Source organism: Aulostomus chinensis, chromosome 9, assembly GCF_037954235.1.
Source record: "Aulostomus chinensis isolate RoL2024-O1b breed Wild chromosome 9, RoL_Achi_v1.0, whole genome shotgun sequence".
Taxonomy (NCBI): domain Eukaryota; kingdom Metazoa; phylum Chordata; class Actinopteri; order Syngnathiformes; family Aulostomidae; genus Aulostomus; species Aulostomus chinensis.
The window spans coordinates 14,533,535-14,548,103 of record NC_141328.1 but is presented as its reverse complement, the minus strand read 5'-3'; the positions used below and the strand labels follow the sequence as shown (position 1 = coordinate 14,548,103).

General features: G+C 42.4%; 1 protein-coding gene across 5 annotated transcripts in view; it reads right to left on the bottom strand.

The window, feature by feature from the left end:
- Nucleotides 1-386: 386 nt before the first annotated feature.
- Nucleotides 387-14,569, bottom strand: part of arhgef10lb (Rho guanine nucleotide exchange factor (GEF) 10-like b) — a 42,889-nt gene continuing 28,706 nt past the window's right edge. For all 5 annotated transcript variants that reach the window (XM_086213913.1, XM_086213911.1, XM_086213910.1 and 2 more), the window contains 11 exons: nt 10,505-10,620; nt 9,635-9,762; nt 9,446-9,546; nt 8,225-8,346; nt 7,612-7,698; nt 6,800-7,017; nt 6,493-6,650; nt 5,206-5,348; nt 4,640-4,811; nt 4,049-4,165; nt 387-3,234 (listed from right to left, as the gene is read on the bottom strand). In XM_086213913.1, the coding sequence (XP_086070039.1) occupies nt 2,636-3,234; nt 4,049-4,165; nt 4,640-4,811; nt 5,206-5,348; nt 6,493-6,650; nt 6,800-7,017; nt 7,612-7,698; nt 8,225-8,346; nt 9,446-9,546; nt 9,635-9,762; nt 10,505-10,620 (1,961 nt within the window). In that variant the 3' untranslated portion in view covers nt 387-2,635. The remainder of the gene's footprint in view (nt 3,235-4,048; nt 4,166-4,639; nt 4,812-5,205; nt 5,349-6,492; nt 6,651-6,799; nt 7,018-7,611; nt 7,699-8,224; nt 8,347-9,445; nt 9,547-9,634; nt 9,763-10,504; nt 10,621-14,569) is intronic.

Below are 14,569 nucleotides of genomic sequence, written 5' to 3'. Positions count from 1 at the left end.
GTTCCCCAGTTCAATTCCGTAACTAATGAACTTACTGGGCACATCTTTCGAATCTCAAAGATGACTTGTACCAGCCAAAAAACACAGGCATATGATTCATCACGTTAACTATGCATCACCTTATACAGTGAAGGTGAAGTAAGAGCAGGTTCTGCATCTAAAAACTCAAATCAGCTCATTCAGGCTCACTGGTGTTGCCTTCTCCCACTCGTGCGTCAGCGTGAATACGACTGCAGGTTTGTGTGAAGCTTCTCTACTGGATCAGAATGATAAATGCTTTAGAAACACAACACAACATTTAGAAACACCACGTGTTCATTCAGCAACATAAATGAGGGAAAACTCACGATGCGTGCTGCACCAATAAATAAAACATGTGGTAGAAGTGGCTTTAAATACGTTTTGTTTTATTTCAAAGTGTCTGTGACATGTACCACTCAGTGAGGTCAAAATGAAAACAGTCCCTGGATTTGTGAATTATTGTACATGTTTGACCACGTAATTACAAGAGCTGCTGTATTTTCATAAGGTATCAAACAGTAGCACAGCAAGACGACCAAAAATCCTCCAAGGCAGTCTTTTCATGTCGGTGACTTGATGTGGAACGCTGCTGAACAGGAAGGATGAAGAACGGGAAAAAAATACAAACGGACATTTTGTAAACGAATCGCAAAAATTATTATTTCAAAGTGTTTGGTAACATGTAAAAATACAAGTTGACAGACATCTAGTCAATGACATTTTGCTTCATATTTCAAGTGCTTGATATTCACACATAATAAAACACACGCACATGCTTAAAATGTAAATATTATACAAATTCGTAACAAAATAATTATATAATACAAATAAATGTGTATTTATGTAAATACGGTATTCAACATTTCAATTGTGGGATTCTTTTCCCAGCCTGTGATAAAGCAAATTTCATTTATTACAGTATTATTTACAATATTACAAATTTGGATTCCAATTTATGACCATTCACATAATATTCAGACTTTGAAAAAAGATATATTTTAAATGGTTATTTTGTGTGATAAAATGCGTTTATTTAAACAGACACCTCTAGAGGTTGACATCTATTTCCCAAGAGATCAATTGTTCACTACACTGTTCTATTTCAGAAACATTTCAACCATCACATAAGCAGCATTATTTGTATCTATATTTATATCGATGACAAGCACATGTTGGGCCTCAAGGACATTCTTTCAGTAGTGGACCATTTCAGAGACTCACAACAAAAATAGCTCAGCAACCACAATCAAGACACACAGACACACACGCAAGTAATGACAGCAACCAACCACAACGAGAAATTACTTTTGTAGATTTTCACGGAATCAAACATCGGAACTAGAAACTACTTGTCAATGAGATTTTGACTGTATGATGATAGGAATGTGCGTGTACCGTCAGACCACATGGCTACCGTATGTTCCGCACTAGATTCTCACGCGATCTCACACTTGCCTCACGAAGTCACGGATGAGGCGAGTGAACCAGTAAATGCAGGGTGGGATGCCTCCCAACCAACCCGGGATTAGGGAGAACTCAAATCAAAGAATACAGTGTGATAATTACAGCTCTCTTCTTCATTTAACCTACAGACCAGATTGTGTACTGTGATGTAAAATTACACATACTGGTAGGATTTTGCCAGTATCTCTATATTCACTGGCTCTCACTTATCAAGTAAGATGTACAAGTTCACTCTAAACTAAAATTCAAAACTTCCTTTTATTTCACTTTGCAGTCAGTCACATATAACAAGTTGGTTCAGTTGGGCTAGTGTTGGGACACTTTCAGGTTGGAGAGGTTCCTCCCCTCAAACACGTTTCTCCGTGTTGTAAAATCGCGGGGCAAGGCTTCTAAAACCACATATATTAGGGTGTAATACAAAAAGAAGACGTCTGTTTCTAGCCATTTCATTCATCAACACCGGATCATTCGTACGCTGTGGTCAGCGAGCTATGAACGCTCTGGTTATATGATGATTTGCGGTTTGTGCACTCCATTGATAAATGAGGGCCAGTGTCTTGACATTCTGTCATCAGAATCAGAATCACCTGTTATCATGTGTGCGATGTGCACACTCCCTGGACTGGAGGAGGCTAACAGATGGTTCTTGATCCCTCCTCTACAGACGTACCTGATATTTCCCGCAGCTGCTGCTTCTCGTGAGGAAAATTACTTTGAGTATGCTGTGGCTTTTATTGTGAAGATGCTAAAAGCGATGTACTGCATTTGTCACTTGCTCCTGAAACACATTTAAATAGAAAAGTAAAAGTGCAATCTGCTTGTAACGTAGAACCCATTTGAGGAGAAGGCTGACACCGGCACAATGCTTAAAAGTGTGTGCTCCAGAGGCCTACATTGTCTCAGTGAACGACTTGGAAGAATTCCTCCTGCCGAGGAGTGTCCTTGACAGCTCCTCTGAATTCTGAGATGTGTTGCATAGATGATGAAGTATGAATGGCACTGGTTACCATGGTTACCAGGACTGACTATAATGGATTACAAAAGGAAACAAGGGTCATGTTCTTTAACTTGAGCACAGTCTAGTTAAACTGTTGCTTGGAGTCTACGGCAGTAATTGACTAGTAAGTCAGTCAGGTGACGTGCTCAACTGTCATTGGCTGACAGTTAGAGGCAGCTGCCACACCAGCAGAGTGCTTTCGCTAGAGTCTGGGCAGGGGTCTACGGATGCGGTCTGTCCAATCTTGCGATATCCTCTGCCTCCACAGAAGATGGCTGTTGAGGTGACTTTACTCCGCCTGGCCTCCCCCTCCTTCCCAAACTCCACAGACCGCCCCCTCACCCACACGTCCGGGTCCTCACTCACTTCATAGATGGAGCCATCCTCTGGGATGTGATCAAAGAAGTCCGGTGTGGTTCTGGAGTTGCCCTGCTCTGGTTGGGCTGACAGCAACTTCCCAGGCAGCTGGCAGGTGGAGTGGAGGCGGTACTGCAGCAGGAAACTCTTGGGCTTCTCCTCCCTACCTGGAAGACCGTCTAAGTCTTCAGGTGTGTTGCTTTGCTCCAGCCTTGGTCCTCCAACATCTCCACCTACATCCCCTTTAACCCGTACCCCTGCTTCTCCATTAGCCCCCTCCTCATTGCTGCTGAAGATGGAGTCCCGTCTGAGCACATCAGAGGCCAGGGTGTTGGACGTGGACACCAGGAAGTCAACTGGACCGCAGAGAGCATTCAGAGACGTCATCCCCTTACCTGAATGAAACAGTAATGTTGGATCAACTGGCATGAGTGTGAGTTGGGGTCATTGCAGGAAAAAAATAAAATATTTATGCAGAAAGGGAAGAGGGGCAGTATCCAGAGAAAAAAAATGGAATTCATAACTGGAATTCAAAGTCATACAGTTGCTGGAAAGAGGCGATGAAAACCAGCTTCAAAAGTGCACCCATACACACAAGGACCTATTTAAAGCTCATTTACTGCTATTAAATTTAAGGTCTATCTGGTTCTGGTTTAATCCATTCGGATTAGTTAAATGATGCGTACTAAAAAAATGCTGGTGCAAAACTAGGGGACGGGGGGGGGGGGGTTATAAGTAGTCTGAGTGAGGTGTGGTCTCCCATTCCTTTGACAGATTGAGCAAGTTGGAGAAAAGAACATGTTTTTGCTGAGTGAACTTGTTTTCAACCAACCATGTACCTGACCACAATTCCTTTGTAGATCATCACAGATGTTTGTGCATAAATGGCCATTTGCTATTTAAATGACATGGGTACTTAGTGAGAAAACCAAGACTGGGTTAGCTGCACTTTTCACTGAATCGACGATCAGTGTACAGATAAAGTTTGAGCCCGATGGCTACATGGTTATCTGAGGGATGTGTTGTACCTCTCTGTAACTGGGAGCATCCAGATGTAAATGTCTCTCAGAACTGCTTACAACAACAAAACTTCCAGCAGTGTTGTCAGCTAGGTCTGACAATCATACAGCTGTTAAGTAAAATATCAAACTAAAAATAAAGATTTTGGATAAAGGCATGAGGCTGAACTCGAATTTTCAGCCAGCTGACCCGTGATCTTGGGAATGCCCTCCAGGATGGGCACAGGAAAGGTGAGGATGATGCCCTGGCTGGTCCCCACCCACAGCAGGCCCTGGCAGATCAGCAGGCTGGAGACAATAACTGGACCTGGAATATGTATATACAAAAATTCTTTAACTGCTACAGTCAAACCCACCAATGCACCAATGTAAAATAAATAAAAAGCAGTTTTTTGATGTGTTAAATGAATCTGCACAAAATGTAGAAGGTTCTTCTCTCCATGGCTCACACACCGCCCATCCACCCCTTCAGGGACTGAAGTTTTTGCCTAATCCTAACTGACAAACTGAACAAAAGATAAAATATTTCATAGATCATTCATATATTCACACACTGATGGCAAAGGCACCACCAGCTATCAGGACTTCAGGAGGATTCAGGAATGGAAGTAGCTCGATATGAACTTGGTGGTTGCTATGGTAACCATATGTGGTGGAGATCTTGTTAGCAATTAAGTTATCTCAGAGCATCAGACATTGCTTTCATCCTGACTGGACCATACATAGGTTATACACGTCAAGTATCGAGTCCAGTGAAGTGGGAATGTGCTGTCAGTCTTGCCTGGGGTTAGGTGGGTGGTTCGAGTCGAGAGGTTGACTTCCTGTAGTGGTTCTAATGTCTCAGTATGGAAAAGTTGAATGGAGGATCCCTGGGTGAATGCCATCCACACACCCCCGCCTGAACGTACCATGTGGCTGACAGCATAGCTGGGATCGGAGTGGGCTTCAAAGCTCTACAGTGCAGAATGAGAACAGGGAGAACAGAGAAACAGACAGTCAGGGTCATGTGATCTGTCAACCGCCATTCAAGGCTTGACCCATCCTACTAGTATTAGATGGGACATGTGCAATGCAGAAATGCAGGATAAACTACATGAACTTGCATCATCGACATACGCGAACAATGAAAACCAAAGTCAACATGGCTGCATTAGTGTTAGTTTGTGACCCCGCCTGTTGTGTGAAGCGACATCACTCAAAAAAATAAGTAAAAAAAACACACAAACCAGAACAAGACAACCTCGTCATTAAGGCCTCTGTTTACTCTGGTCCAAGGAGGGGAAACCAATCAACCCCTGTTGTCCATGTATACTAGAAGTGTCCACCTGTGGCTGATAACCACTGTACCTGCATGAAGAGGCCTGGTCCTTGGATGACAGTGACCTTATTCGCACAGCTGGCCCATACCACTTCTTCTAGAGTCAGCAAACTGCAGACCGGCTCTGAACCCAGCGACACCAGCTTGCACGAGTCGCCATCCCACAGTCTCTCTGAAAGGTCAAGTCTGTGGTGTCAAAGTTTGCACAGTTTCTCGAGAATCACTTTCAAAGACTCAGTAATGCTAAAAATGTCCTGCTTTCTGTAAATCCACACTTCATATGAAATGTGATATGATATTTGGTTAGGTTCACATGAGTGATTGAATTGACGGTTATTTGCGCGAATGCAGTCGTTGCTCCAACGATGTACTGCGGAAGGTAATTGCAGGTCAGGCACCATCACATCTCCTTCAGCTCTCGGATGCCAGAACTGGCATGGCCACAGGAAATCATGACTACTATTTAGTCAACACACATGATCCTAATCTCCCTCAGTTGGTAAGACTTCAGAGAATTAACCTCTAGTGTCAATACCACTGTATCTATTACGTAATTGTGATAAACTGAAAGAGAAAAGCAGGGTTTTTTTTGTTTGACTAATTTGAATATAGATGCATAGAGATAAATGTTCATGATAATAATACATTTTGTTTATAATTCCCTTTTCATGAGCAGTATATATCAATATACAATAGTAAATGGACTCAGTTTTATAAAGCGCTTTTCTACCTTAGCGGCACTCAAAGCACTTTACAGTGTCATTTCATTCACCCATTCACTCACTCACACACACACACACACACACACACACACACACACACACACACACACACACTCACACTCACACACTGATGGTGGAGGCTGCCATGCAAGGCGCCAACCTACTCATCAGGCGCAATTATGGGTTCAGTATCTTGCTCAAGGACACTTCGACATGGTCACCGGGGTCGAGCATCGAACCAGCGACCCTTCGGTTGCTAGACGGCCACTCTACCCCTGAGCCATGCCCCCATTAAGTTTAATTAATATAGTGTAAGAGAGTCTGTAAAAACTATAAAAGTAATGTTAGATGTCCATTTTAACAAAGAAAAATAAAGGCAACAGTATAATCAAAACACAGAAATACCTGTTACCCAATAAGGGGTTATAAAACCCACACTGCAACAATGGAGGATTAAAAGTTGTGTGTGAAACATGCAATTAAGAGAGAACTCTGTTTAATTTAATTTTTTTTTCTCGCAGGGGCTTGGAGCCACCTTTCTCTAACTAGGGTTTCACTGTCAGTAAGTGCTGCTCATGGGGTGAGGGGGCTCACCTCCAGTCTTTCTGTAATACACAGCTACTTTGCCATTGGCGAGTCCAGCAAAGAGGAGGGATAGTGAGTGTTTGAGGCAGAGAACTGGACTGCTGTCAGGGGTCTCCAGGGTCAGGAGGCTCTGAACTGCCGCGTCCACATTACTGTATACATGGATGCTTCAACATACAGACACACAATATAAAGTCACATACTGCACAAAAAATGAGAGGCAAATATTAAGTTTTTCTTCCTGACAGTGACAAATTGAAACTTATGTCAGGTACCTGTAAGTACAGACTGAGCTGAGGCAGTAGCCTTGACTGACCTGCCGTCCTGCAGACCCAAACAGATGATGTTTCCTGTCTTCACGGCCATCTGCGCTCTCTCAGTCTCCCTCTCTGTGCCAAGACATGGCTCCTTCACATATTCCAGACACAGGACTGGAGCATTCAAGGGGACAGTCTTCACCAAACGAGGAGTGGCTCGGTTCAGGGAAAAGATCTCTACCTGGCCATGGCTTGAAGTGCCGCCCCCACCAGCAACCTGATCACCATAGCAACAAAAGGAGGAAAGCTCTCATTACAGTGTAAATGTTGCAAATTCTAATTCTCTTCTCTATCCCTGGATTCATTAAAAATGGAAAACACATAAAAAAAAATTCTGCTGACAGATAATGCTTTTTTGTTTTTTACAGAATCTATCTATAAATTGTTAAAGAGTGAGAAAAGCAGGGTGTGTTCTTAACTTGACACTGTTAACCTAAAAGCGAGGCAAGTCCACACTGTAACTCATTCCTTGAGTAATTCATTAGTCCATGCTTGTTTTTCTTTTTCCTTCCTGTATTTTACTCTATTCATGTAAAGCACATTGAATTATATATCATACAATTCAGTATGAAATGCGCTATACAAATAAATTTGCCTTTGCGGGTGCTCAGTTTTTATTTAGCTCCACCCTCCCATATATACCAGGCTTTCCTTCAGTCTTCGGACACAATGTCATCTTTTCCCTTGGGTGCACATGCTCTCCAGCTTTCTCCTCATGTTTGCTTCCAGGGTTTCTTGTTGGTGCTTCAGCACTGCCTGCCTGCGTTCACCCACACTGATAAAGTGAAATGGCGTGTGTATCAGTACTTACCCAGAGGTAGCCCTGTGGTAAGGATGTGGTGGCAGTGCAGAATCCAAGCAGGCTGGACTGAGATGGACTATGAAGCGCTGCCTCCATCTACACAAGTAGAAATGGAAAATGGATGGATCAGACTTCTAATTTAGTTTCTAATTTTGTCTTTATTAATTTCTGTATCAATTTATACATTTTTACATGTATCTATGTATATTTTATTCATATAACAAGTTTATATATTTATTTAAATATCATCCTAAGAGGCCTGTTCTATATTTATGTCTACATTAGTATAATCCATGTCATCATTCCTTTATTTGTGGATGAAGATTTTTTTTTTGGCCTTCATGATAGGTCCTGAGGCATTAATCATTGATTTAAACATGGGCACATTGTCCTACAGCATCTAGAATGGGTCTGAAGGCTCTGCCATGGTTTTCAGCACTTTCATCATCTAATTCTTTTTTATGGTTTAGTTTCTGGAAATACATTTTCATGCTGAAATACTGTGACATGCTTTGCCTCGAGCCTTAGTCTGGCAGAAATATCAGTTCTTCAACACCATTCCAAAATATCTGGGTGCGCAGTGACCTGTACATGTTGTGTCGGTTCATTCTGTAGCCCTCACCTTCAGTGGGAGTGTCTTGGAGTAGAAAACAGGAAGTTTGCAGGTCAACAGCGGACAACTAAATGGAGCTTTGGTTTTTCCATCTTCTTCTGCACATTCCCAACCTGGAGAGTTCTCCTGTCCTGTGCAGGCAAAACACACACACACACACACACACACACACACACACACACACACACACAAACACACACACACACACACACACACACACATGCAAACTTTTGGAATGAGCAACTGCTTGAGCGTCTTCCCTATTCTATATATTCTAGTTCTACAGTACCACAGCCAGAGGCGGTTTTCGACTCCTATTGTCCTTTAAATATTCATGTGAGGTTTTCTTTTTTTTGTTTGGTTTTGTCTTCTTCCATTCTAACACCCAGCTTACACAGATCTTAAGTTTCCTCTTCAATGTGGAGAAATAAGGGACACCTGATATGGCACAGGGATCCAATGATTTCCTTGCCAATGTAGGTGGAACACTAACAAATTTCCAGAGCCTTCACTATTTCCCGCCTTTTGTAGATTTGAATCCCTTCCATGCAGATGAGCGCTTGACATAATTTTTAACCTCAATAACTCTGCAGCAGGCCATGATGAATTTAAAGCCAAACTCTTAGAAGAAGTAGCATCATCAATATGTGAGCCACTAACTCTCGCTGACACTCACTCTCAAAAATGGGGTGGTTCCAAAAGACCTAAAAATTCAAAAAGGTCATTCCATTCTATAAGGAAGGGGAATCTGGTCTTTTCATAAACAATTCTATCTTGCTTCTCCAAAGTTTCTGGAACAGTCAGTCTATGTAAGCACATTAAAACATCTGAATGACTACAACATCCTGTATAAACACCAATATGGATTTTGGAGAAAAAAAAAATCACTCAACATACATGTTTCTCCTACAGCTGATTGACTAAATCACCACAGTTCTGCGTAATATGCCCTCAACATGTACACTCAAAGGTATTTGATACAGATCATTATAACAGCTGCACTGCTATGGTTTCAAGATGTTGTAAATGGCTTATACATCAACTTAATATTATATTAGCATTTTTAGAAACAAAATCAAAATTGATGGAGGAACCAAAACAGAGGTTGGCTCAAGGCAAGAGTTTTTAGAACATGTGGAAGACAAACCAATTCAAATACATCTACTGTACAAGGAATACAAAGCCTGTTTTTATCAAACAAAGAACAGTACTAGAGCGTGCTTGGCTTACTCTGAGCTATCTTGGCGAGGTTCAGCCGATTCACCCAGGAGATCTTACTTAGGGGGCTTGGAGTGTTGAAGACCACCATGATGCTCACTGGATGTCCAGACCTGGACAATATAGAAGGAGAAACCACATGTTGAAATACAATGGGACCTTAACTTACAATCTTACATATCTTCTTGTCCTGTTACTCACTTGTCAGGTTTTCCTGGGACGGACAGTCGCAGGCGACACTTATTAGCATTCTGGATCTCCTCCTCCTTCAGACGGATGAGCCTCTGAAGAGCTAGACACCAGTCCTGAGACACAGTGGTGTTCAGATTCTGGAACAGAGACAAGAGAGCAATCAGCTTATTATGATTCTGACGAGAAAGACTTTGAGCAGCTGATAAGCAGTGGGATCACTCAGAGCCACCTCCTGCGTCAGCTGGCCTCACAGTGCTGGTCTCCTCCAAATAAAAGAGCTTTATTCCAGCTACAAAATATATTGCTGTATCTTCTGATCAGAGGACTTCATTTCTTGATATAGCTGGTTGAGTTCTTATGCTGTCCACACAACTGCACAGGCAGACCAGGTGATAATGTGAGCGGTGCAGCAGCTGTACCATGTCGAGTTGTCATAAGTGAGGATACTACTTCCCTTACTGATCTCTGAAGTTACAGCCCAGGTTGTGTCTTCATTACCAGTGCTCTGGCACTCAATGAAACATCCTGTCCAGCATATCTCGGTCAACTTCTACCTTTCCTGAAGTCCACCATTGTTCCTGAAGTGCAGCAATGGTGCTTGAATTATAGGAGGGGGATCAAATATTTGTAGATATACAGTATAAGATGTCTCAGTCAGATTTGCAGAAAAGGGTGAGCCAAGGTTTGTATTCTCCAAATGTATTCCTAATTGAAGACATACAGTACAACTGTTTTCAATGTTTTTCAAATTTCTGATATTTGTACTGTGGTTTTTACATGTGCAAAATGTGTCTGGAAACATACTTGTGAAGAAATAATAATAGGACATTAACAACAAACTTGACAGTCCAAGGAGAAACAATAATGTGTGTTATGTACCTGGTAGGTTCCACTGAGTGTTCCCACCAGCTCCGAGACTGCCTCCACTACAGCCAGGTCATGATTTAGCTCCTCCAGCTCCTGGTACAGTCTAGGAGGACCTAAGAACACTTTACCTGAAACACAGAGTAACAGACAAACTCATCAGGACAGATCTTTATACCAAGCATGCTGAGGGTCTTAGAAGATATTGTGCCGAGCAGCTTAACTTCCTTGGCCATATTTTCCAGAAGTCACTTGACTGTAACAAAATCCCTGATATCCGGAAATTCTTGACTGTAATATTTGTCCTAAAGAACAATCATCTGAAGCAACTTTTGATATTATATTCATAATGCAAATTTTTGTGGGGGGAAGGGGATCTAAAACCTTATAACGTCAACAGGAGAGAGAAATCTTGATTCAAGGTCTCTAGATGAATGCATCTCACACTGCACTCATCTCTAACGCAACAGGCCCACCACAAGAGTGCATACTTTCAACCTTACCGTTTATTTTATACACTGATGGATGCAGGAACTCTAAGGATGGCAGTAGTTAGGTCCAGTTTCCCACCAAACTGCACAACTGTCCCCTTTTTGGTTTCGATTTTAAATTGTCTCAAACAAAGGAAACGCTCAAATAGTTGAGGCAGAAAAGAGTTGTAGTCACAGAATGCAAATGAGAGTGTTGAAACTGTTACATCAAACAAGTATATGGGGAATACTTTTGATGGCCATCTGAAATTTGAAATGATCTCTGAAGCTATTGTGAAGGGAGGGCAGCAAAGAATTCACTTTCTCTGAAACCACAACTCTCTGTCTCTGTCTTTCTAGTCTGTCGTTTTTGATCAATTTTTCATTGAGTCTTCTGAGCTTTTGCTGGTTTCCCAGCCTTTCAGTTTAAGACATAAAAAGCCTGAAAACATTTTCAACATCTGTTCCAAAATCACTTGAGTGAGACAAAGATACTTAAATTCCTTTTGCAGCCAGCTGATCCCCCAGAAACCAACCAGTATCTGAGCTTCTCTGTTATGCTTGTTTGCACAACAGCCACTCCTCTATCCCTTCTGCTGTCAGACATTTGAATGTTCCATAGGTCAGGGGTAATCCATTTAGGTTTGTTTTGGGGTTTTTTTTCATAACAGTTACACTACCAGGGAATGGTTTGGACCTTCTCATTCAATGTTTTTTTTTCTTTATTTTTACTACTTTCTACATTGTACAGAAAATTGCAAAAACTTTGAATGCGTCCCCAGGTGCAGTCACAAAAATCAGCAAGCGCTATGACGAAACCGGCTCACATGAGGACCACCCCAGGAAAGGAAGACCAAGGGTCACCTTTGCTGCTGAGGATAAGTTCATCCAAGTCACAAGCCTGAGAAATCGCAAGTTAACTGCACTTGGGGACACATCTCTTCATCAACTGTTCAGAGGAGACAATCAGGCATTTATGGTCGAATAGCTGTAAAGATACCACGAATAAGGCAAAGCAATAAGCAGAAGAGATTTGTTTTGAGGCAGCACGGTGGTGCAGTGGTTGCACTGTCGCCTCACAGCAAGAAGGTTTTGGGTTTGAGTCCCAGTTCGGGCACGGGATCTTTCTGTGTGAGTCTCCAAGTTCTCCCAGTGCCTGCGTGGGTTCTCTCTGGTACTCCAGCTTCCTCTCACAGTCCAAAGACACACAAATGGGGACGAGGCTGATTGATACTCTAAATTGACCGTAGGCGTGGCTGTGAGAGTGAATGGTTGTCTGTCTCTATGTGTTGGCCCTGTGATGGACTGTCCAGGGCAAACCCCGCCTCACGTCCAAAAGCTGCTGGGATAGGCTCCAGCTCCAGATAGTGCAAAGTAGTAATTAAAGAAAAGAGTGGCTATTTTGAAGAATCTAAAATATAAAACATGTTTTTAGTTATTTCACACTTTTTTTTGTTTACTACATAATTTCATGTGTGTTCACTCATACTTTTGATGACTTCAGTGAGAATCTACAATGTAGATAGTCATGAAAATAAAGAAAAAACATTAAATGAGAAGGTGTGTCCAAACTTTGGACTGGTAGTGCATATATTCAATGTTAATTAGGGCCTGAGCCAGTCCCTGGCGAAGACCCTATTATGTTTCGAAGTCACACTCGCCACTTCAAAAGTTAATTTGACCCCCTAAACATGCATGAAAACTCACCAAATTTGGTAAGCACATCGGGTGCGGCGAAAAATTAGATAATTAAAAAAAAAGAGGCGCTCTACTTAATAGCGCCACCTACATACACAAAAAACCACGCCACAGACTGTAGGAATGTCCTACAGACATGGGACAAACACCATTGAACTCGTCTCATCAAGACGGATAAATCATACACTCACACCCCTGACCTAACTGTAACAGGATGTCCACAATTTGGACACGAATGTCTAATTTTGCGCCCGAACAAAATCTATCTCCTCCTAAACCGTAAATGCCAGGGCTTCCAAACTTTCACACATTACTCTCCCAACTGTGCTGATTAAAAGTTGTTCAAGGTTAATATACTACGCGCTCGGTTTGGATTTTATGAGCCGTCAAAGTGGGGGAGACACTTTTCGCCTTACAATGGAAGTCTTTGGGGAGAGCGTGTCCTTTCAGGGTACATACTCTCAAACAAATGCTTCTCACATCTACACCATACATTCCACAGCTTTTAAAAACACACCACTGTATTCCTGACAAAAATCCCTACAAAAATATGGTATTTTGTGTGACTATTGACCAACGTATGCCGACTTATTCAGCTTTTACACACTACATTTCTCTGAATCCTCCACTCTCTCCACTCCAGCACAGATCAGACACAGTGCAGCGGGGGAGGGGTTCTTAAAGGGCCAGCTAGCAGCTCTGCTCTCAGCTCTGCTCTCAGCTCTGACAGAGATGGCAGACAGCGAGCAGAGAAGGGAGGGGCTCTTAAAGGGCCGGCTCTCAGCTCTGCTCTCACACTGTGCAGCGCACTGAGGCTCGTATCTCCTAAACTACAAGGCCTAGGGATTTGCCGATTACACCGTTGGATTCGGGCCGGCGATCCGGCCGCGGTTAGGCGGGGGCTCAGGCCCTAACAACGCTGCTTGCAGCTTTAATTCCTTTTTACATTTTTTGGCTCGAGACTTTCTGTATCTGGCCAACATAAAAGAGTTCTGCAGTTATGCCTGGATCCCCTCCTGTCTAAATCATAATGAGGAGGCAGAGCGGTTCCAAGTCACATAACATGTTCTCAACCCTGAGCCTGACATAACACTGTGATGTTGCAGCAAAAAAACACATGCGCACTCTTATATCACATCTTAATTCACAGATCTATGTGATCTCAATTCAAACTCACAAGGTTTCATTCTCTAATATTCAAATGCTTTAACGTAACACTGCCTTCATGTGCTGACCTCATTGTCGTGGAATTATCTCAGTTGCTATATCCATCACAAGTACACAAGCAGGTGTAGCGAAAACAAGTTGTTAATTAAACAATTCCGCATATAAATACAATCAATATGCTGTCATTTCTCTTCCTCACTTGCAGCATTCTGCAGTCCCTGTTGCTATAGTAACCCAACACACACTGAAACAGCAGGAGGGCAGCAGTCAGAAACAGTTGACCTACACAGCCAGAGACAGAGGTTGTGAAACAAGAGGGAGAAAATGAGCAGCCTTGAGTAAAAGCTATGGTGGGGGGGCAAGATGTTTGTTGTGCTCATAGTGCACATTGCAGAGAGTGGAAGGTCTTTGGGTTACAACCTGAGGATGATGTCAAGGGGGTCATAACTTGTAAGCAGAACTTTGGAATCCCTGCAGCAGTGTAAGCTGACATTACAAATCTTTAAGACTACTTGAAATGTCTCCATAAAATATAGTATGATGTAGTAATGAATGTTCGAATAAGCCACATTTCTAATTCCTGCCAGACCACACAAAGCTTGAGAAGATTATACAGTGCATCACCACATCCTTCCTTGACGCAAAACGAAATTGCAAATATGTTCTGCTTGAGTCCAGCACTTTCAAATGTCACGTTGTCTGTTAAAGCCCAGTCTAAACAGCTAGTCTAATTTTTAGAAATGCG